The sequence below is a fragment of the Myxocyprinus asiaticus genome, chromosome 17 (assembly GCF_019703515.2).
Source record: "Myxocyprinus asiaticus isolate MX2 ecotype Aquarium Trade chromosome 17, UBuf_Myxa_2, whole genome shotgun sequence".
Lineage (NCBI taxonomy): Eukaryota > Metazoa > Chordata > Actinopteri > Cypriniformes > Catostomidae > Myxocyprinus > Myxocyprinus asiaticus.
The window spans coordinates 1,036,069-1,060,908 of NC_059360.1; the positions used below are offsets into that span (position 1 = coordinate 1,036,069).

General features: G+C 38.2%; 2 protein-coding genes across 8 annotated transcripts in view; both read right to left on the reverse strand.

Annotated features, from left to right (window-relative positions):
* The window catches only part of LOC127455400 (uncharacterized), a 329,023-nt gene that overhangs the window by 114,004 nt on the left and 190,179 nt on the right, over window positions 1-24,840 (reverse strand). The gene's annotated exons all lie outside the window — the stretch shown is intronic.
* Window positions 1-24,840, reverse strand: part of cdin1 (CDAN1 interacting nuclease 1) — a 112,980-nt gene that overhangs the window by 47,978 nt on the left and 40,162 nt on the right. For all 7 annotated transcript variants that reach the window (XM_051723266.1, XM_051723272.1, XM_051723271.1 and 4 more), the window contains 7 exons: window positions 23,888-23,948; window positions 20,999-21,071; window positions 11,439-11,518; window positions 10,691-10,740; window positions 9,342-9,409; window positions 8,237-8,302; window positions 7,878-7,983 (listed from right to left, as the gene is read on the reverse strand). In XM_051723266.1, coding sequence (XP_051579226.1) covers window positions 7,878-7,983; window positions 8,237-8,302; window positions 9,342-9,409; window positions 10,691-10,740; window positions 11,439-11,518; window positions 20,999-21,071; window positions 23,888-23,948 — 504 coding nt within the window. The remainder of the gene's footprint in view (window positions 1-7,877; window positions 7,984-8,236; window positions 8,303-9,341; window positions 9,410-10,690; window positions 10,741-11,438; window positions 11,519-20,998; window positions 21,072-23,887; window positions 23,949-24,840) is intronic.

Sequence of the window (24,840 nt, forward strand, 5' to 3'; positions counted from 1 at the left end):
TGGCCACCTAGTGAACACACACACAGCCCATCTAGTGAACACACACACACACTGGCCACGTAGTGAACACATACACACGCACGCGCGCGCGCGCGCACACACTGGCCACCTAGTGAACGAACGACACACACACACACACACACACACACACACACACACACACAGGATTATTGCAGGACCCTTTTTATCCCTTTATTACTGTTCACGACGAGCATTTATCTCTGTTGAGTCGGTTTGTCACCGGACACTCGGTCGATTCACGCTATGGCAGTGCTAAGCAGGAAGAGACTCAGCGCGTGCATGTTTAAAGTGACTGAGAGCGCGCACAAACGGTCATCAACGTGCATGCAGACTGATCCCCGCACTCACATTATATAATGTGATTTATAATCAGATTTAAATTCGCGGATTTGTAGATTAATTCATTATTTTTATCTGTTTGCCATTCCTTTTCCTCTATAATGTTTCAGCAGTTTATCAATACTGAGAATTACCGTAAATGCTCTAGAAAATTGACACCTCAAAATTCATACACATTAAATAATTTTGTGATGACAACATCACGCGGGCAACAAAAAGATGGTTTGGAGGCCGGATGCTGTTGAGTACCATGGATCTACACTCCATACCCCATAATGACAAAGCAAAAACCGGATTTTTTAAAAATTTATTAAAAAGAAAAAACTAAAATATCACATTGACATAAGTATTCAGACCCTTTGCTATGACACTTGAAATTTAGCTCAGGTGCATCCCATTTCTCTGGATTATCTTTGAGATATTTCTACACTTTGATTGGAGTCCACTGGTGGCAAATTCAATTGATTGGACATGATTTGGAAAGGCACAGACCTGTCTATGTAAGGTCTCACAGCTGAAAATGCATATCAGAGCAAAAACCAAGCCATGAGGTCAAAGGAACTGCCTGCAGAGTTCAGAGACAGGATTGTGTTGAGGCACAGATTTGGAGAAGGTTTCGGCTGCACTGAAGGTTCCCAAGAGCACAGTGGCCTTCTTAAATGGAAGAAGTTTGGAACAACCAGGACTCTTCCTAGAGCTGGCCGCCCGGCCAAACTGAGCAATCGAGGGAGAAGGGCCTTGGTAAGAGAGGTAACCAAGAACCCGATGGTCACTCTGGTTGAGCTCCAGAGATCATGTGTGGAGATGGGAGAAACTTAAAGAAGGACAACCATCACTGCAACACTGCACCGATCTGGGCTTTATGGCAGAGTGGCCAGACAGAAGCCTCTCCTCAGTGCAAGACATATGAAAAAGTGCCTAAAGGACTCTCAGACTGTGAGAAACAAGATTCTCTGTTCTGATGAAACGAAGATTGAACTGTTTGGCCTCAATTCCAAACATGATGTCTGGAGGAAACCAGGCATCTCTCATCATCTGTGCACAATACCATCCCAAAGTGAAGCATGGTGGTGGTAGCATCATGCTGTGGGGGTGTTTTTCAGCAGCAGGGACTGGGGGACTGGTCAGGGTTGAAGAAAAGCTGAATGTAGCAAAATACAGAGATATCCTTAATGAAAACCTGGTCCAGAGTGTTCAGGACTTGAAGTGAAGGTTCAACCAAAGGTTCACGTTCCAACAGGACAACGACCCTAAGCATACAGACAAGACAACACAAGAGTGGCTTCGGGACAACTCTGTGAATGTCCTTGAGTGGCCCAGCCAGAGCCCGGACTTGAACCCAATCAAACATCTCTGGAGAGACCTGAAAATGGCTGTCCACCGATGGTCCCCATCCAACCTGACAGAGCTTGAGAGGATCTGCAGAGAAGAATGGCAGAAAATCCTCAAATCCAGGTGTGCAAAGCTTGTTGCATCATATCCAAAAAGACTTGAGGCTGTAATCGCTGCCAAAGGTGCTTCAACTAAGTTAAGGGTCTGAATACTTATGTCAATGTGATATTTAAGTTTTTTATTTTTAATACATTTGCAAAGTTATCAAAAATCTGTATTTTTGCTTTGTCATTATGGGGTATGGAGTGTAGACTGATGTGAAAATAATAATAATTTAAAGTATTTTAGTATAAGGCTGCAACATAACAAAATGTGAATAAAATGAAGAGGTCTGAATACTTTCTGAACGTATATTCACCAACGTTCACGTCCTAAAGTTCTAGATCAACAGTACCCAACCCTGTTCCTGGAGCCCCCAACACTGCACATTTTGTATTTCTCCCTTTTCTGACACACCCAGTTCAGGTCCTGGAGTCTCCACTAATGAGCTGATGAGTTGAATCAAGTGTGTTTGATTAGGGAGATATCCAACATGTTTAGCGTTGGGGGCCTCCAGGAACAGGGTTAGGAACAACTGCTCTAGATATCTCAAAGTATTAAGTTTTACAAATTGTCGAGCTATATTTGATCACACTGGGATAACAAATATTCTTGTGTCTGGAATGAAACCCGTCGATCATCTAAGGACTGAGAATAATCATGTGTGTGACTGTACAAAACATGTGTTGAATAAAAAGCAAAATGGAAAAAGTTATCTTTCAAAAGTTTAATTCACATAAGGCCTTCCTTTAAAAATTCAAAAGTCGCAAACTGACTTCCAAAATGTTTTTTTAAATTTTTTTTTTACTTTAAGCAGTGACTTGGTGTCAAAATCATTCTTAACCTCAACTTGAAATGGCAAATTTGTTTAATGCATTGGGAGCAAACCTGCTAAATAAATAGATGAAATGGAGGCTTAGTGGGAGCTAAATCCCGCTGCTGATGGGGACCTGAAGTGTGCGGATTACATGCGCAGCGCATTAAACAATGTCCCTAAATATGCATTGAAATCCGTAAAGCATGAAAGCACCTTGTCATGTGGTATTAGCATTCAGGGCTGCGTGTCAGACATCTTTCGATGCACTTGGGTGTGTCACAGTGTTAAATGTCACATGCCAAAGACCACAAATCCCAGAAAGATTTCCTGACATCACCTCGTGTCAACTCCATTTCTGGAGAGCTCTTTAAGATCAAACTGTCACACGAGCGCATTACAGTTGAGCTCGCCTCCAGATTCAACAGGAAAAAAATTTTGGGTTATTGAACATGAAGGAAAAAATGTTGGAACCAGGACATGGACGAATTGTGGAAAGTGAAACAAACAGAATAGGCAAAGCTAAAGACCTTCTCTAAAAACTGATCTACTGTATATTTTAATGTATTTTTGCATAAGGATTTTGATAGTGAGGTCATTCTTCCAGATAATTAATAATCTCTGGTACATTTGAGAAACAAATGGATATGATAATGCTTTGGGTACGAGAGGTTCGGGTTCAGATCCCGGACGAGCCCCCAATAATTTCATTACCCCAGATGGTCTAGGGTCAGAAACTTAGGGGGGGGCTCCACGACCAAAAACGCCACCTAAAACGATAAAAATGCCCCCTGAAATTAAAAATGTGTGGGCAAAAATGTCCTTGTAATAAATTATTTTTTCTATGTGTTACATCTGCTAAAGTTCTTGATATTTTATTATAGCTCTATTTATTCTTAAATTATTTTATTCTTATTTCATTTGTAGGGTAAGGCAATAAATTATCAAGTTATTATTCAAATAAACTGTATTGATGAATCAATTAAATGTAAATCATTGACATAAACAGATGAAGCAGTTATAAATGGTTAGAAAAAAAACTATACCCTCAAAAAGGTTAAAAAGAAAAAAAAAAAAAAAAAACATTGCCCCTGAAAATCATGTCCATGGGGCAAATACTGTATATTTAAAACGTATAAATCTTAAATATTAAATTATCTGAAGTTTCTGACTGACCAGAATGAAAGATTTATTCAAAGCTTCAAAGTGAATATAAAGTAAATCTTTCCAAATTATTCAAGAACTGGATGTATAAACAATGGTAAAAGGGTATAAACAATGTCAGACTGTTTGCTCACATGCTTCCTGGAAAATACAAAATAAATGATCTAGTCTGGAATCTATAATATTATTTCAAACGACTGTCAAAGCCACTAGCCATCAAAAAAATATCTGACTAAGATTTAAAGAAAATACAACAGAAATGATCAGGTTAACTATTTCCAAGTGGTCAAGAATATATATGAGAAAAATGAAAGTATTAAACCTTTGTGACCGGAGGGAGAATTGAGCCATACCGCGGTATTATATTGCCATAAATCATCTTTGTCAAGTCCTGACAGCATTTTATCAGATGTAACCTTTAGCAGCATCTATTAGGAACGCTAACATGTTCAGCTTTGATAGATGAGCGGTTCGAGAAGAGACAAAACTCTTCATCTCTCAAAGACAGTCTCAGATAATATTAACACACACACCTCAAACATCTGTTGTTTTGTTTGCTGGAATGTGAAATATAGTTGCACAAATTTAATTTGAATAAAGTGTAACCGCTTCGACAGATATGAGGTCAAAAGTGATCTAACGATGATCTTATACCACTACGTAAGATCGAACGGGATGAACGGGACCCTGTTTTGCCACCAGCGCAGCACGTACTGGCTGTTTGTATAAGATTATGCAAATAAAAGTTTTTATCTACTACTTCTAAAATATGTCTTTGCATTTATTTTGAACACAGTATGTAACTTGTTCAATCTAAATAGCCTGTTTATTAAGTTTGAATAGCCTATTAAATGAGTCAAATATCTACTGTAAGCAGTAAAAGACGCATGGTAGTTTTCATTATATACGTCACAATTCTCAGCCTTTAGAAGTGTTTTAAAAGTGTTCATCAACATGTTAAAACCTACATATATCTCTTCACTGTAAACCATAGATATCTATTTATAATCTGTTTTATTCAAATTCACAAACATTAATACATTATACACTGATGACCCAAACATTATGACCACCTGCCTAATATGCTGTTGGTCCTCCGCGTGCCATCAAAACAGCGCCGACTCGCCGGAGCATGGACTCTACAAGACCCCTGAAGGTGTCCTGTGGTATCTGGCACCAAGACGTTAGCAGCAGATCCATTTCTCCTGCATTCAACACGTTGACTACAAGAACTGATTGTTCACTTAACATCTAATCTACCCAGACCTTGACATGTGGCCTTGTTAGGAGATGATCAACGTTATTCGCTTCACCTGTGAGAGGTCATAATGTTTTGGCTCATCTGTGTTTAATGCTTGAACTATTATTAAAACTGCAGCACTACTCATATCCAAAGTTGTTTTTCACTGAAAATCCTCCTGTAGTGCTCAAATCTCATTTGTACTTCTGCAAATTAAAACTGATGTGACATGATCGTTTGTGCGACACGTGAGAACCAGTATCATTGACGTATCTGAATATACGCAAATGCAAATGAGATTTGAGAAGTGTCGTTTTGGTGCCGTTTTGTCATTGGGTGAACTATTCCTTCAATTTAATGTGTTAGGTTCTAATTTGCTGATGCACTCTTGCTAACTAACTGTTTTATCAGGGGAGAGGGGTGGTGGGATCCGAATTTCATTACGTGGCACATTTAACTTCAGCCATCCACTAAAACATACACGTGTCTTATGTGCTTAATATTCACTGTCAGGTGAATAATTTGTAATGCAACTTCTAGCTGAGTAGATGGATAACTCAATTATCTGCACACCCGTCACGGAGCGTCGTACACCGAGCAGCTAAGATTGATGTGAACGCTGAGCCCAGCGGCTTCTTGAGCATCAGATCTCTTCCTTCACTGCTTCAGTCTTTATAGACAAAGCGTCATTACCCATCATTCCACTGTGGAGGGCGTATTAGGAGGTTAGTGTTTTGGCCACACTATTGTTTAGATGATTAATGTTACAGCTGAGAGGATATTACTTGTGTCATTTTGCCAAAAACTCCTTCCTGTGTTGACATATTTCCCATTGAAACAGGAAGTTGGGGCAGGACATCCTGAGGGACTAACCCCTTTTAATTTTTATAGCCAATAGGCTTTAGTTTATGTTTCAGCTATGATCCATGATTTGCTACTTGGTAATGCTAGTCAGAGGAAGGTGGCTTGAGGGGGAGGGACTTTCTCATTCTAAAGAGCATCTGATTGGACAAAAATCTGGATACGCCCCTGAGTGCAAGACGATGTCATCAATACATTTTGTCCAGAGGAGAAATACTGTTCATTTTTAATGTGTCCATCTGCTAAAAATTAATTTTGTCAACTTATAAGAGTATATGAACATACTGATGACCTAAAAGCTAATAGACATGAACTAAAAGCCACAAAACTACAATTAAAAATTCACAAGGTCTTCAATGGCAAATGAAGAACAATTAACATTGGTTACAAACGCTGCCGTTTGTTTAAAAAGAAGGCAAACACTTGAAAATAAGCAAATCAGTAGAAGTGTCACTCAGACATACTGCTCTAATTAGAAATGTGCCAGTAATGTTCAGAAGGTCACTGGGAAGGAAATTCGCTGACCTTTTCAATATTTCACAGAGATTTGTCTAAACAGAAGGATGAAGTCATGTCCCACTCAAAGGGCCGGACCTCCGGAGCCGACGATACGCTGAATGAGACGAGATGAAGTGAAGGTGGACACAGGCGGTCCTGTGCTCCAAATGTCAAATGTAAATGTCAATTAAAAATTACAAAAGGTGCACATTGAAGGGCCTGACATTCTTTTTTTGACATGCCAAAGTTTATCTGACAAGGCAGCGGACAAACATGACAGCATGTGCCATGTCACGTCTGCGCGCACACACACACGCACACAGTAGACATGCTGGAAATGCGATCCATAAGACTGAATGCATGCAACTATATCAGATAAATAATGTGGCCTGTGAAAGAACTGTACTAGTCAATATACTAGTCACATTTTTACATTCTCATCATCTTGATTGATCAAAACAAATTGGTTTACATTTTTTTTTTATTTTTAAGAGTGAAATCTGTCAGCTTCAATTCAATCTGATCACTTTAAACACCTCTGTTAAACACTCACATGTGCACATTTGACATGAAATAAATCTTAAAGCTGATTATGACTGTGATATTGTGCAATTTAGTCTTGGACATTTACAGTAGCCACTATATTACAATTACAATAACTACTGAAAAAATCTCTTCAAATACTTTTCACATTTTCTGTGCACATTGTTGGGGGGAATCTATATATTTTATATACGGTTTAATGTGTTAGAGAGTACAGTAAAAAGTGAGTGAGAGAACTATAATCTTGTGCGTAGCTGAAAGCATTATTAAATTATAAAATATTTTACAAATGAACATGCAGAGCGAGTGGTGTGGGATGAATAGAAATGTCTGAATGAGGCATTCATATTTTGCAGAAATGTGACAATGATATTGACAGTGCATGTAGGTTTTATAGTTACAGTTTAGGTTTTATGAAATGGACGTTTCTGTTTCATTTTTAGATACGTCTGAGGTTTAAACTGCCGTCTTCAGAGGCATGTTTTTAGATTTCTGTTATTCTATTTCAGTTTATGAGACTCATAATCATGCATTTTCCTCTTCAGTTTTGGGGTACAATAACTAATTGCATTATTGTGTGGGATGAACATACCTACACACCTGTATTGTAATGAATGAAAGTAGAGAGTAGGATCAATCAATCGTTTACAGAGAGCTGCTAACAGAAGTTAGACTGCAGCATCAGATTAAATCTATCATTTGGGCCAAGAAAACAATTTTATTGCAGAAACTCTTTCTGGACCTAAGAGACTTCCTGTTTGAACATCCGAGATGATCATGATGTAAGACATGAAACTCAACTTTACGGCTGTGTAATGCATCTTTCCTCATGAACAGCAAGTGTTGTGTTGAGTAAACTTGACTATTGTTGTTTTATGTCAGTGAGGTCTAGCACGTGATTTGTGACGGAGATCAGAACAGACATATGAAGAGTTTGGTTTATCTGATAAATGTTTGTGGTCTGACCTGTTGCAGTAACTCCAGAACTGTTCATTCAGGTAAGTGTGATGACTGTGATCATCTCCAAATGAAGCTTTGCTCTCAATCCAGTGAACGATATGACCTTCAACAGCTGCAGACACATAGAAGACGTTTAGATATCAGATCTCTGTTTGTTTTGGTCTTTATGTAAAGTGCCTGAATCAATCTCAGCACATGGAGAGATGATGCATGAGGCAACAGGGTACTTGATAAAAGGTACAGCTGACACCATTTGATACATGTCGTGCTATCCAACAGATCTACATGTTTGGAGTCATGATTATGAACTGAGCTTGCAACTAAAGATGAAAAAGTTTTTGTCAAAAAAAAAACAGAAAACGCACCTATCGGCACCTCTAGAATAATGTCAGGTGTCTTGTCATATCCTTTGGCCCGCAGCTGGTTTTCATCTGTGTGGACAAGAAGTTTAAGATAGAAAAGAGTGAATACAGTGAGGATACAAATAAAAGTCCCAAATGAAGAAAGCACATATCACCAAAAACACAGCGTCATCAGAACATGGATCATTCCTCACATGCATCTCATTTATATCCTCCACACGAGGAAGAGGTGACCCTGTGTCATCTGGTAAATATTTGCTGGTACTGCACAAAACTCTCTTTGTGTGTTTGTTCTGGAGTGTGTGACCTCAGTCAGTGTCCTTGAGTCCCGCTGCAGTGAAACACCTGATTTCTCCATTAAATCACACTGACCACCTCATGTCCAGTCAAGCTGAACAGCTATAGGGTGAGAGGGGGTGTTAAGGGCGAGGGTTCGGGCTTTGTGCTCAGTCTCGGGGTCTTTATACAGCACTTCTGATCAGAATTAATGACCCATCTCAGCTGCTGTGACCCATCAGCCTGAACAACCTCAGACGGGTCACGACTCTCTCATCTCATCCTAAAAGAGGTCATTTCACACCTGAATCATCATCACCCAAACACCCTGTGTACATATGAACACTGATGCGAAATGATGATAAATAGAAGATGACAATGACCTGACCAAGAATGATGCAACAATAATAAACAGTCTCATAAGAGTCATTTGTTCGGAAATCGACCAGCACTGGTCGTGTTGTGTGTTTCACGCTGTAGATTCAAAAGAACCGACTCATAAGAGTCATTCGTTCGGGAATAGGACTCCACTGATTGCGCTGTTTTTTTAACACTGTAGATCCAAAAGATTTCAGTCATAAGAGTCTTTTGCAGCATATGACAGAGAGGGTGCATTTTAACCGCACAGCTTTTTAATATGGCATACACTCATTTACACAAAAATCAATCTCAACACAATGTATGATTCTTGTACTCAACAGACAAAAAATAAGATGTTTAAAGAAGTGATGCTGTGTATCACGCGAGCTGGATGTGATAATAAGGGGTGAGGCGGATCAGAGCTGTATATCATACGTCAGTTTTCATGCAGCATTGCATCAGACAGTCTTACCTAAAAACGACAGCTTTCTCTCTCTCAGTTTGTCTCGTAGAATTTCTTCATGTTCCACACCAATAGCACTGTGGTAATTTGGTTAAAGACATCCCACATATAAACTTCACAATAACAAAAACTCACTAGTTTATTCTTCAACGTGTGTTCTGTTGAAATAGTGTGTGATTTCTGTTTATTTTCCTTGATAACTGAAGTGAAATGGTCAACTTTACATACAGATTCCTGTATCAGGTGCATGTTACCTGTACTCGGTTGCCATGGAAACATGTTGACAGCAAATCAGGGTTGCTGTGGCAACAGGAGAAGAATGTGTGCTTGTTTTAATATCAGAAGTGAGAAACACTATGAAACCACACACTACACAAACCCATCCTGTAAAATGAAACCCAATCAAATCTGTGCATGATAACAGTATAGTATGGTATATAGAATAGCCTATACAATACTGTCTGTCAGAGGGATTTCAGGAGTGTTTGCAGTATTTAACAGCCTTTGTTCAGAAGAGCACACTACCATACTATTGCTGCAAGTATATAGTATGCATACTGAGTTGAATGTTCATCTTTTAAAGTATAGCAGGGTACACATCTATAGCGGTGAATGGAAGACAACAGCAAATATTATTTTTGCAATTCAAATTGCTCCAAAAACAAAAGAAAAAATCCACTTTTACGTTTCCACGACTTCCCATAAGAGGAGAAAACTAGAGCGGTGGATTACGGCAATCAGAAGAGAGAAAGATGCCAAATTTACTGTCGCTCGCTCAGCAGCTCAATTACTGAATAACTCATTTTTGAAATGAATGCCAGGGTAATATAATACAAAGTATAACTTTATAAATCTACACTAAATAATTAAAAGAAAAAATGTTTTTCCACTTCTAAACATAAAAACACTTCATCATTGTCTGTGAAACTGTCCACAGTTTCACTTATTTAAAAAAAATAAATGTATTAAAGGAATATTCCGGGTTCAATACAAGTTCAGCTCAATCGACTGCATTTGCGGCATAATGTCGATTACCACAAAAATTAATTTTTACTTGTCCTTCCTTTTCTTTAAAAAAATCATTAAATCGAGGTTACAGTGAGACACTTACAATTTAATAATCATGGTGTGTGTGTGTTTTTGGCTCTGTATCATGAACTCATGCAGATGAAGAGAGTGAATGACTGAATTAATGAATAAATGCTGAGGACAGAAAAGAGAGAAAGAGAGAGGGTGAGAGTTGAGTGACCAAAATCAGAGAAACAATGTGCCTCAGACACACCTCCTGAAACAAGACTTTTCCCTCAGGTGAAGCTCAGCTCGTCAATCTGAGGTTTAAAGTTTTATGTGAAGGATACTGTTTGATGCAGTCCACCAGCGGTCCATAACAGCAGTCATTAACTGTGCACTGAGAGAGACCACAGATATATTACACTCCGTTACAAATCATAAATGAGCAACAGAGAACAACATTACTGAACTCAATGAATGCAATAATCAGAACATTAAATGAATGGTTCACACTTAAAATTGTAATAATCCATATAAGCTCTCAAATCTCATCCGTGCTTGCGTTCAGTTCAAAACATTTAAATCTGTCAATCAGTAGTACACATTTAATGAGTTTTTATTCAGTACACCATGTTTGAATGCACATTGAGAGCACAAATATTAGTGAATAATGACTTTAAAATGTCTAAATGGAGCAGAGAGTACTACACTCTTATTGGTAGATGAAATATTTAATAAACACGCATGCAAGGGGCGGGGAATGTGCAGAACTTATGAATAACAGTGTTTTGCATGCACAGATTCTGTCTGGTACTGCGTATGACTTCAGAAGACTTGGAATATAGTGCACGAGTCATATGGGCTAATTTTATGATACTTTGATCATTTTTAAAAGCTCAGCAGTCCCAATCCACATTCAGTGTATGGAAAAGAGCAGCGTGAACAATCCACAGAAGAAAGACAGTCATACAGGTTTGGAAAAACATGAGGGTGAAGAGTCTTTACTTTTTAAAATCTGTTGGTGACGCTAGTGCCACAAAAAGTACACGCTTCAGCTTTAAAATTGAGAAACATGTCAGTGTGTTTGTTTGGTACCTGCTCCACATGTTTAGCCAACAGCCGGTCTGGAATTAAATACGGCTCTCGCAGCATGTTGTTGAGAACATGTCTGGAAGCTGTTGAAGAACACAGACCACAAAAACATCCGATAAACATTTCCAGAGCACTCGAGGCCAGGTGCAGTATTTGATTTAATTGAGAAGATATCGATTATGTTGAATCTTAGTATTATTTTCATATTTCACACACACAGTATTTCAGTATGACTCAACGTGTCTATAGTGTGTATGAGTGTGTGTTATATGTGTTATGAAGGATGAATATTCTGAATGTCTCATGTTTAAGCCGCATTAACATTATAAATACGCACACAAGCCCCAGGATTAATTCTCTGTTACAGCAACACTAAATGCATCATTTTCAAATATATTCACATCTGATGGATTGAATCATTGTGTGTCATTGTAATGATATATACATATGAGAGTGACAGAGGCATGGTGGCTTTCAATAGTTTGAGCTGAAGAATCAATTACTGACTGAGCAGTGCATGATGGGAAACGCAAGGCCTAGTTCAGGTACTATGAATTAAATGATCCTTCAAAGGGGTTGTTTTATTGATACTGCTCTTTTACCTGAGGTCCCTTGTAATGCTAGACAAGGATCTATTGTATTTTTTATGATCATTTTTCACCCTCTCTGACCCTTACAATTAAACAAACTGTTTTTGCTACTGTGCCTTTAAGACTTTAATATGTAAATGCCCTCTGCAATGTAAGCAATACAAGGCATTATGGAACTTCCGCCACTGAACTCACGCCCTCTCTCTTTAAAACCCCGCCCTCCAAAGATATTATTGTTCTGTTGTAATCAGAGATGGAGTCTCATGAAGCTGAATATCACTGATCTGCTTCAACTGCCACCCTCTCAGTTTCCTGCTGCCTGTTTTAAAGATAATCACCTCCTCTAAGTAATGGTATTATTATGTGATATTTTATGTTCTGTTTATTTTCGTGAATGAGCAACACCTGTTCAAATGAAACGTACTGTATGTCAAAGACATATACTTAGCTATTACTCGCTATATTTTTGTGAGTAAAACTAACAGGCTGGTTGTATTCTACAATTCAACAACATGTGACACATTGCTATTTCATGAGTTTGATGTTTTTACTGATTGCAATAATATGGACAGTGCAATTTGTTTTGCGCGTTCAACTCACATCGCTCAAGCGGGGAAATACACAACATACTCACTGCAAAAAATTATTTTCAAGACAAGTATTTTTGTCTTGTTTTCCAGTAAAAATATCTAAATATTCTTAAAACGGGATTTATTTACTTGACAAGCAAACTGAGATTTTACGGTTTTTTGTTTTTTTGTTTTTGAGAAATCTAATCAAATTTAGTGATTTATGCTTAAAACAAGGGGGGTTAGGTAAGAATAAAATAAAATAAAAATAAAAACTTAATTCAAAGGGAAAACAAGTTTTTTTGCTTACCCCTTTGGCAAATTTTATTTATTGTTTTAAGTCTAAAGTTCACAAAATTTGTCAGATTTATCATAAAACAAGATATCCCAGTTTGTAAGTAAATAAATCACGTTTTAAGAATGTTTCAATAATTTTACAGGAAAACAAGACAAAAATTAAAAACATTTTTTGCAGTGCTGGATTATTGAATTAGATGAATCTAAATTCTTCTATAAAAAGATGTTTCTCTAGGTGTTTCTTCTTCTGTTTATATCTTGCACTGTTAATATCTTGCAAATAAAATGGTTTAATTATTGACATGTGTCTTTTTCATCTCATATTCGTTATTGTTGACAAATCAAAAAACCCTTAGTCAACAAACATTTTTGTTGATTTCGTTGACAAGATTAACACTGCTCGAGACCAAGACCTCAAGATGAACTCCACCACTGTATACATAGTACTTCACACTCAAGGAAAATCCTGTTTTCCAAGATACAAGTCCTTTAAAAAGCTCCACCGTGGTTCACCATCATGTCCCTATGATCAGAACACAACTACAACTCAGTCCTGACATCCAAACCGTGCTCAAACAAACCGTACCTGTTATCGTATTCATCCTCCTGCTAGAAGAGCAAGAGAGAACAAAGCAAAGTCAGCAGTCCTCTCCCTGAGCACCGCCTTGTTTTTCAGCTCATTTTTCTCCCAGATTGCTACCTTCAGCGGCAGATCCATACGACGCGCCCGCGCTCTGCTCGCCAATGATGAGAGCTATATTTCCCCTTGAGTTAGGACACCTCGTGACAAATGATAATGGATAATCAATAAAGCGGGAAATATGAGGCCGCAAACTTTATGAAGCCAGGAGACGTATTACTCCCCAACAACGCTCATTCCCCTTAACAAAGTCACTAGGCCACTGTGCCTAATAATCTGAGGCGAAATCAAAGAAGCCGCAACCGCATCAGCAATACTAGCAACTTATTCCACTTTAATGGCATTTTGATTGATTTTTTCCCTTCTAATGGTACTTTTATAGATTTGATGCTGGTCCTGCAAAACACTAGTGTGTAATAGACCTCCCCGAAGGCAAGCAGCCGCCATTAAAGGCCTTGTCTGACCAGGACTCGTAATTGGAGGTTGACCACCATCGCATTTCACACATCACGCAACAGCACCTGCTTCAAACGGCTGCCCGTCCCCAGCGCTCTCCTTCTGCAGGAGAGACGATAAGTGACTGAAGACTGTTTCCTCCATTTTCAGAGGAATGGGGTTAAAAATGATCGTAAAATGTGTGACCTTGAAGCTGACATTGTGAGGTTTCAGCCAGGCACTGACCTGATGAAAATGGAGGCCAGAGTGCTAATAAATCAGGCCGCTTTTAAAATGAGTTTACTCTAACGCTCATTCATCACGGGCCGTAATGCCATTTGCAGTCTCGGATATGCAGCACACAAACGGCGCAGTAAATAACAGAGGGAACATCCTCGCGTGGCCGCAGCCCCTGGCATCAGCATACATTTATTAAAGACGCCTCCGCACACAAAACAACACAACACTGTAAACACACACCGAATTTAATGTAATTGTCCCGTGTCAACATAAATTCCGACTGAGGCGTCCTTATCTGAAGAGGGAAATATTAAAGAGGAAAGACACCCCCTCTGCCGGGAGATGTTCCAGAACATGGATGCGCTGTTTATCAAAAACACAGCCACCTTTAACAACCTCTGATGAAATGATGAATGGGGCGGCATAAAGCGACACAACCTTCGCTCGCCTCTCCGCTAGGATGAGAAAGCCATTATGGAGGACCAAAGAAATGGGCGGAAACCTCATTAGAAGGCATCACATGTTGACGGACGATCGTCATAAACAATAACAGATGACAATCGTTATCACCCCTGACGCTGATGAGCTCCAGAGTTTGTTTATTAATTAAAAAGCCCTCTTCTTTTGGTTATAATCGAGACCCCCTCCTCCTTGGCTTGCGGAGCGTAGCCCATCGACTCACAAAAGCCGTCGTACATCAAACTTCATGATGCGCACGCTGATAATGCGCCCCTGCTAAAGCTGATTTTCCATGATGAATCTGGGAGCATATAAATTGGCTAATATCTAAAAACATTTACAGATATTAGAGGGACTGACTACTTGCGGGCCGTGATGTATGAGGCTGTTAGACGCCGGAGGACAGCTCTGCAAATCTCTACGGCTGCCTGAAGCCCTCATTTGATTTTCATATTTACTTCTTTAAAACGCCCATCCTCCACTGCTCACCGCACAGAGAGAAAACAGGACAGGAAGAGCAGCTCTTCTCCTCTGGTGCTGCAGCAGCGGTGGTGGAGGTATGAATCTCAGCAGGGTTACTGGAGCACAACTGATCTGCCTCCATCTGATTGTGTCTGATAGCAGGGTTACGGCTCGGCCCGCTTCACAGCTCTGCACTGCAGTACGGCTGACTCCAGCTACCACGCTGCACGCTAGTAATTAGTATACTTGTCAAGGCTAGTGCTACGGCAATGCTTACCTCACCCACCTCCTCCAGCTGCTAATGAAGAAACTGCATCTCATTATTCAAAACCCACAATCATCTGCCTCTTGCACTTACCTTCAGCTCAAGAACCCATAATGGAGCAGATCAAAATATAAAGCCGGCCAGTATGATGGTTATGAACATGTGGCGGTAAAGTTTATACTGCGATAAACCATTTGGTTATCTAACGATTCAGAACAATGTATGAAAGAAAGTCATATGAGTTTGAGATGGCATAAGGGTGAGTAAATGAGAGAATTATCATTTTTGGGTGAACTATCCCTTTACATATTTAATTCACTGAAACCTTAAAAAAAGGCATTATGTATATATAATGTACAGATTTTGCTCTTATGGAAAGAAATTGGCACTTTTATTCACCAAAGTGGCATTCAACTGATCACAATGTATAGTCAGGACATTAATCACATGAAAAATTACTATTACAATTTGAAAAAGTTAAAAGTTCAGAACTTCTTAAACTACTTCAAAGAGTTCTCATCAAAAAATCCTCCACATGCAGCAATGACAGCTTAGCAGATCCTTGTTATTCTAGCTGTCAGTTTGTCCAGATACTCAGGTGACATTTCACCCCACACTTCCTGTAGCACTTGTCATAGCACCATACAGTCTAGCTGATCCCACAAAAGCTCAATGGGGTTAAGATCCAGAACACTCTTTTCCAATTATCTGTTGTCCAATGTCTGTGTTTCTTTGCCCACTCTAACCTTTTCTTTTTGTTTTTCTGTTTCAAAAGTGTCTTTTTCTTTGCAATTCTTCCCATAAGTCCTGCACCCCTGAGTCTTCTCTTTACTGTTGTACATGAAACTGGTGTTGAGCGGGTAGAATTCAATGAAGCTGTCAGCTGAGGACATGTGAGGAGTCTATTTCTCAAACTAGAGACTCTGATGTACTTATCCTCTTGTTTAGTTGTACATCTGGTCTTCCACATCTCTTTCTGTCCTTGTTAGAGCCAGTTGTCCTTTGTCTTTGAAGACTGTAGTGTACACCTTAGTGTGAAATCTTCATTTTTTGGCAATTTCAAGCATCGTATAGCCTTCATTCCTCAAAACAATGATTGACTGACGAGTTTCTAGAGAAAGCTGTTTCTTTTTTGTCATTTTTGACCTAATATTGACCTTAAGACATGCCAGTCTATTGCATACTGTGGCAACTCATAAACAAACACAAACACAATGTAAAGCTTCATTTAATGAACTAAATAGCTTTCAACTGTGTTTGATATAATGGCAAGTGATTTTCTAGTACCGAATGATCAATTTATCATGATTACTCAAGGATAAGGTGTTGGAGTGATGGCTGCTGTCTAGATTTGATCAAAAATGACTTTTTTCAAATAGTGATGGTGCTGTTTTTTACATCAGTAATGTCCTGACTATACTTTGTGATCAGTTGAATGCCACTTTGGTGACTTAAAGTACCAATTTCCTTCCGAAACAGCAAGATCTGTTCTATATATATATATATATATATATATATGTGTGTGTGTGTGTGTGTATGTATACAGTGCTGTGCAAAAGTTTTAGGCACTTGTGAAAAATGTTGCACAGTGAGGATGTCTTCAAAAATAATGCCATAAATAGTTTTCATTTATCAGTTAATGTCATACAAAGTCCAGTAATCATAAAAAAGCTAAATCAATATTCCGTGTGACCACCTTTACCTTTAAAACAGCCCCAATTCTCCCAGATACACCTGGACACAGTTTTTCTTGGTTGTTGGCAGATAGGATGTTCAAGTTTCTTGGAGAATTCCCCACAGTTCTTCTATCTATTTAATCTGTCTCAGTTGCTTCTGTCTCTTTATGTAATCTCAGACAGACTCGATGTTCAGTGGGGGGCTCTGTGGGGAACATGATATCTGTTGCAGGGCTCCCTGTTCTTCTATTCTAATCTTTTCTATTTGCAAAAGTAATGTTTGGGAGTCTAAAATGTATATTTCCTATTGACACACTAAAGCTGAAGATATAAATAACCATCTTAAGATGAATGTTTTTGTGAAACATCTTATGTGCCTAAGACTTTTGCACGTGCATGTGATCAAATAATATGGCGTCAATCACAGAGGAGTTTGTGTTTGGTTGAAATACCAACAACATTACATCTGGTAAGAAACCTCAAAGTTTTTACATTAAAACCTGTTTGAGTCAAATGATTAGAGTCTCTAGTTTCATCCGATATGCCATTTTAAAACTTTTAGCGATTTATCACGAAACGCATGCTGTTCAACACAATGAACACAATTGTGACTGTATGCTCAGTTTCAGTTAAAATATCCTATATTTACTGTACATTATCATATTGAGAATCAATGGATGCATCCAAAAACTGGAAAATGTTGGATGAAAATATGGTGCATTTCAAACTGTTCTGAGACCAGTGCAGACAGACAGCACACTGGAGGTTAAGTCATTCACTAAATAGGGAGCAAGTGAGCATCCTATAGCTCTCTATGCAGTTAAGTGCATTCACTCCTAAAATCTGATCAAAAGTTCAGTTTCAGGCTGCAGATGATGTTTGGATCATTCAACATGTTTGACAGACATGTGACAATGATAATCAGTACATAGATTCAGAATTTATAATGTATCATTTTATTTTAACATGATTGACAGTGATTGATGATGCTGGACATTACTTTGAATCAGAATTAATTATGCTAATTTATGATGTAATGTCTGTAACATCTCAAAAACATGAATAATCAACACTCCTGCAAACATAATAAAAAATTTTTTTTTTTTAAACTGACTTCCTATAGTTTGATATTATTTAAAATTTCACAACTTAGTCTCACTGTCCACATATGAGGACATCAATTATTAGGAAAACTATTTGGTCTAAAAAAAAAATGTTTTTTTAGTTACAAATCAAAAAGCACACAGCACTCAGGAGGTTATTGTGGCAGAAAGCATTGATAAGACACTGGCTTTAAAAGTCAATATATTGTTTATTTCCATATTATTGAACATAAGCCAATTATTGATCTACAGTTCACAGTAATCCATTTTGCAATTGAATTCATCAACCAGTCCAAAATTTATTATAAAGGCTTGTCTAAGGACCCGTCAATGTACACCTGCGTCAGACGGATGCTTTTGGAGCGTCTCACTTTGGTTACGTGGTGTCATAAACGTACCATTTTTAGGTCGCTGTGTCAAGTTAAAGGTAGTGTATACTGTATATCCACAGCTGTGCTGCTGAACAGTATCAGCCGAAAAAGCGATGATGTTGAACCAGCATAAGGGAAATTAGTCTTATCAGCATTATTAGGTGGATTCAGCATCAAATGGCTTTAATAAAATATAAAGATAAAGAAGATAAAGTGAATAGAAGCTGAATTTCACATAATCATCTCACTTGAACATGATAACACAGGCGTGCTGTTTTATAATCAAGTGGCGCATATGGAAAAATATCACAGAGATTAGAATAAAATGGCTGTTTTACAGCAGTGATAGTGTTTGACTTGCTTTCTAGGAACAGTCTTGTCTGCACCAGAGGAAGGATTATAGGCTACATGTTGATTTTATATTCAATATCTTCTGAAAATGCCATGAACGTATTGATTTATTTCCATGCGCATCCGTCAGTCCGCGTGCTACCAGAACAGTCAGGGGAAAAACATACGCAACAAACACGAAAGACTTCAGAAACAGTTGCAAACTCTCTATTGAGCCGCTCAAGTGATTGGATATATATTCACACGTCCCAAAGGCACAATTTATGTGTCTCTTAAATGCAAACAGGGAAAAGAGGGAATAAAAGAAAATAAAAGATGATAGTGTGTGAATGCAAGTGGCTTACTGGCTGAGAGGCGTTGTCTGGAGTATATGAGGCTATCGATTTGTGTGTTGCACTGGAAACACACACGTCTGGAAATGAGTGAGCGGGAATGATGGATGCATTTGCCAATAGCGCTGGACAAACCTATGAGCTAATTGCCAGCAAAGACAATTATCCTGGCATTGTTTCATGAAAGCTACACATTACAAAAGTGTAATATTCAGACAGGGAGATTCAGTGATTGAACCGTGCAGCCTGTGCGCTCTGAAGATCACCACCGAGGGCCAAGCATCTGACTGGGCGATAAGACAATGTGTCAAAGCAGACGTCACTTTCATTAGATTGTGAGCTGTGCTGGTGGGGACAGCTAGTGCAATCAAGTGACACTCGTAAAACAAGGCTACAAATGATGAAAAGACAAAAGGTGTAGCCTCTAGAAACTGTACAAACACAATACACCAACTGACAGATTTTATTCCCAAGATACAGGTATAAAAGAAACAAGATACACGAAACATTCCTCTCAATATATGAAAACCGAATTAAAAGAGCATTTCTTCTTCCACTGGACACACACGAGCCACTGATGATGTGTAATTCACTTCCACTATTGACCAATCACATGATACCGAGATGGCAGATGATGAGAGCACAGAGACAGACAGTCAGTGTGAGTGACCTGGGGCCGGTTGCACCAGATATATGTAAGTTACAACTTAGCCTAGTTGTGGCGTAAATGGGCACTAAGTCACAATTTACGCACTACTAAATATTTGAGTGTTGCACCATTAAATTTAGGTAGGATGTAACCCTACATATAAACTAAATATTTACGGAAGACTCCGACCAGGAGTAACAGATGGAATAAAAAAGCAGACTCATTTAATGACATCAATGATCTCATGTTTTGGTTAACAGGCTTCAGTCCTTTCGACATATATGATGGTGTTGCATAACACGCATTTACATTTACGGGAGAAAACATTACTTAAAAAACGTACTTCTTCAGCATGAAACCGATCTAATGGTGCACTTTCCTGTGTATGGTGTCAAGTTTCAACATATACGAAATATATACAATATTAAAATGAATAAATGTATTTCCAGCCAGTTGTATTAGTATTCATTTATTTATTGCCCCTTATTTATTTTAGATACAGTTATTAAATATTGTTATTTACATAGGCTAAATTTACCATTAATTAAATCTTGTTTTATTACGTATCGTATTTTAATGGGGATATAATTTATTACAGCTGACAGTTACATGAGCAAACGAGGTTTGAACATCAACCGTAACAAGATCAAACTGAAACTGACGGATTTTTAACACTTCTGTGCACAAATTTGAAGGCTGTTTATTGGATAAATACAAGTAAACGTCATATTATGCGACTACACATCACTTTACGGAGAGCTTACGACCTACTAGTTAAGTCTTGCCTTAAGAACAGGTGGTGCAACCAAATTAAACACTGACTTAGTTACAAACTAAATAGTAGTTACTAAGCCCTTAGTGTGAACTTTACATCTCAGCTTAAGTGAGACCTTACACAGCTGGTGCAACCCTACCCTGGTGTGTAAGGTGAAAGAAGTCCACTGTCAAACTTTAATCATTTAATCTATTCTTTAATCATTCTTCACTCTTTCCTTTACCACAAACTTTCATGTGTGAAAATAAGAGTGAGTTTGCACATAGAGGAAAGAGGGGAAATAATCTGATTCTGAACGTTTATCTGCAGTGTGTGTGTGGTTTATTAGAATATAAAGACATGTACTCACGGACTGCACCTTCAGTTTCCTCCACAAAACACTCCACCACCACACGAGCCAACAGAGCAGGAGACACGTCCACCTGACCAGAGACAGAGGTCCTCAATACACACAAACATCTGACAGCTGTAGTAAGAGACAACAGTTCTGTCTGCAATAATACACTTTGATATACAAAATATTCATGACCTTAAAAGAAGAGATCACCCAAAAATGATCATTATCTCAATTACACTTCCTCACGCAGAATGCTGTACACACTGCAGAAGACAAGGATTAAACAACTGAAGTCATATGAATTATCTTTATGATGCCTTTAGAGCTTGAAAGGTTTGGTCTCCAGTAACATGCATTGTATAGTAAACACATCATATCTTCACCAAAACATATCTGTTTGTGTTCCACCGAAGAAAGAAAGTCGTACGAGTTTGAGATGGCATAAGGGTGAGTCAGGCACGGATTAACCACAGGGGCGATTGGGCCATTGCCCACGGGCCTCTGAACCCAAGGGGCCTCGAGCTCTAAAACAATTTTGTTTTTTGAGGACTCGCTATTTTGACTTCACTATACACAACGCATAATTTAAATGTATAAAAACCAACTGAATACTGTTCACAAGACTCTAGTCTGTGATTTAAAGGTTTAACTTCTCCCACACGAGTCACGTGACACAACAACATGACATAGATTTCCTTGAAGCGCTTCTACAGACGCAGCGCCAACAAAAGTGCCTCTGGTAAGAAATCTCTTAAAGTTTTTTTCATTGAAACCTGTTTGGTTGTAAAGAGTAGAGTCTCTAGTTTCATTTGATATGCCGCATTACAAAATCTGTTCATTTTTCACGTGTCAGTGCGCTGATAAACATGATGTCCACATATGTGGAAACTGGCACTACATGTCCTCAGAAGTAGAAAAAAACATGTTAGTTATTTTAAATAACTCACAACATTAACACATCTGTGGGTCATTTCACTTCATTTTAATATACATTTTGTTATATTTTATTTTGTCATCACTGCACAATATGATTCTATTCATTAACATTAATAAATGCATTCCTATATTTACTGTGTATTATCACATCGACAATAAATGTATTCATGCAAAAGCTGAAAAATGTTGCTTTCAGAGGTTTTATATGGAGTTAGGATGAAAATAAGGTGCATTTCAAACTGTTCTGAGACCAGTGCAGACAGACAGCACACTGGAGGTTAAGTCATTCACTAAATAGGGAGCAAGGGAGCATCCTATAGCTCTCTATGCAGTTAAGTGCATTCACTCCTAAAATCTGATCAAAAGTTCAGTTTCAGGCTGCAGATGATGTTTGGATCACTCAACATGTTTGACAGACATGTGACAATGATAATCAGTACATAGATTCAGAATTTATAATGTATCATTTTATAATGTAATGTCTGTAATGAATAACCAACACTTCTGGAAATATAATTAACAATTTATTATTTTAAATTTCACAATGTAGTCTTGCTGTCCACACATGTGGATATACATTTTCAGGAAAACTATTTTCTCTAGAATTATTATTTTTTTGTATGTTTATTAGGTGCTACTAGTTACAAATCAAAAAGGGGAATGGAAGATACACACAACAGTCACACAGGGGTCTCAGGAGGTTAAGTGCTGTAACTAGTCACCATTTAATCAACTTTTTGCCTTCACTAGTTCATTTTAAATGCTCCTGTAGTGTGACAGATTATTTTTTTATAAACAGTACAAATATTCCATGCAGTCTCTAAATTAATTTGAGACCATAAAAACTGCATGCACAATTATTATATAAGAACAAGTAAAATGTATTTTTAAACTTTTGAGGATAGCATAAATGATTGAGTATAGCATGTTACACTGCTGACAACTTCACAAAATATTTCATATCAACTAGACATGTAGTTTTATACTTGTGTGTGTAAATGTCTCCAAAAAGACATGAAAACATCCTGAGATTTTGTGTCCTTAAGCACAGTATGTAGAAGAGTTAAGAGATTTAAAAAAGGGAGACTCTTTTCCAGACCTGGACTGCTGGCGATGCTGGGAAATGAACCGGTTTAAATTCATTCAACACAGTAGGATGCAGTAGACCTATATGTGTATCGACTCTTTTGAGGATGGAAAGGAAGCTATACTGGTCTCCTATAAGATCTGCAGTAAATATCTGTTCAAGAGAACATGTGAGATCATAAAGCGAGGTATAAACCAGTTCATCTCAAGTAGTCTTGAGCAAACATCACACTCTGTTTAAGATGTTTAAAGGTGATGTCAAGGGCATGAACAGATCAGACCTTAATAGGACACATCAGAGTGCCCTGTGGACGCCAATCACTGGTCATTAAACCTCAGTGTGAGCCAGTGTTAATTAATACTGTGCTGATTTGCTGTAATGCTGAGAAGAGCTGACCAACAGCATTCATTCTGAACCATGCAAGCACGTTTTAAATGTGTGTTTCCTGGAAACCGAACCCATGAACTCAGCTCGACTGTGATCAGAGTGCTTCACTTTCACTACTGACATGAGAATGACTTTAATATCATTATTGGCGGTAGCCACCTGCACATTTAATGAAGGTTTTTAAAAGAAAAAGAGCTTCAGTATGTAAATAGACATATTACCAATTACCTCTGCAGGTCAATAACAGATTGCAGACACATTTATGAAGGTCACTTATGGTAATGACACAGAAGTATTTTCCATAAAGGCTAACTGCATGAAATAATAATTGGTTAATAGGCAGAACCATTAGCCCAATTTTCATAAGTACTAACAGACTGAGAAAACTCTAAACGAGTCTTTGAATCTTCTGGGTTAATTATATTTGTGCTGCAATAGTGCTGAAGAATAATAAAGAAAGACTGACTTGATGATGGAGGTGAGGTCATTACCTGGTTGGCGAGCTCCAGTAGAACGGGTTCTGTAGGACGCGTCTCAGCTTCACTGCGGTACCTTCATTACCACAAACAACAACAATGAAGAAGAACGTCAACAAGAACAACATGAACAGACCAGCCAGGACATGTCAGCGTCCCTGTTGGATTCAAAGCCCAAACCAGACGAGACTGATCATTAACCAGCAAAACCACAAACCCTCACAGATCCACCACACATCATGTGTACACTCACTTCAGCGCTCATTCGGATGTTATCTGGTTTTTGTGAGTTTATAAGCAACATATGACAGGGTTACAATTTGTAACGCTTTGCCGGAGTATCTGCAGGTATCAGCACATCCAATTTAATACTTTTTAATACCCTTTTCAAAAATATTTAAGACTTGCACATTACTTCGATCACTATCAGGGTTAATGCATAAACATACCCACCACTTGATGCAACATGAAGTCACATATAAAATGACACGCAGCTAAGGCGAGAGTAAAGGGCTGGTTTGATACGGTATGCCTACTGAGTGTATTTTTATGCAGACATCTACAGTAGTTATTAAAGTTCATTACTTATGCTTATGTTCATACTTTACTCAAGGTACCTCGACTAGACATCACTCCAAAAATCTAACATGAGCATCCATTTATTTTAGTTGTTTTAGTCTAGTCATTGAGGCTCTCATCAAACATGAGCACAAATGAACATGCATTATTAACACTACTAACAGGCTTCTCCTTGAACTAGACCAAATGGAATTATATCTGCCGTCATGCCACATGTAAAACGTTTTGCTTTATCTGAACTATATTTTTGCCAAATCGGGGAAACAATGTTTGAAAAAGCTGGCAAATATCTTTGTTCAACATGTAAGAGTGGTGCTTTCATTTTGTGAATTAACAGGATGTGCACTACAGGACAACTTGTTCCATCAACTTACTGAAATGTGCCTTCT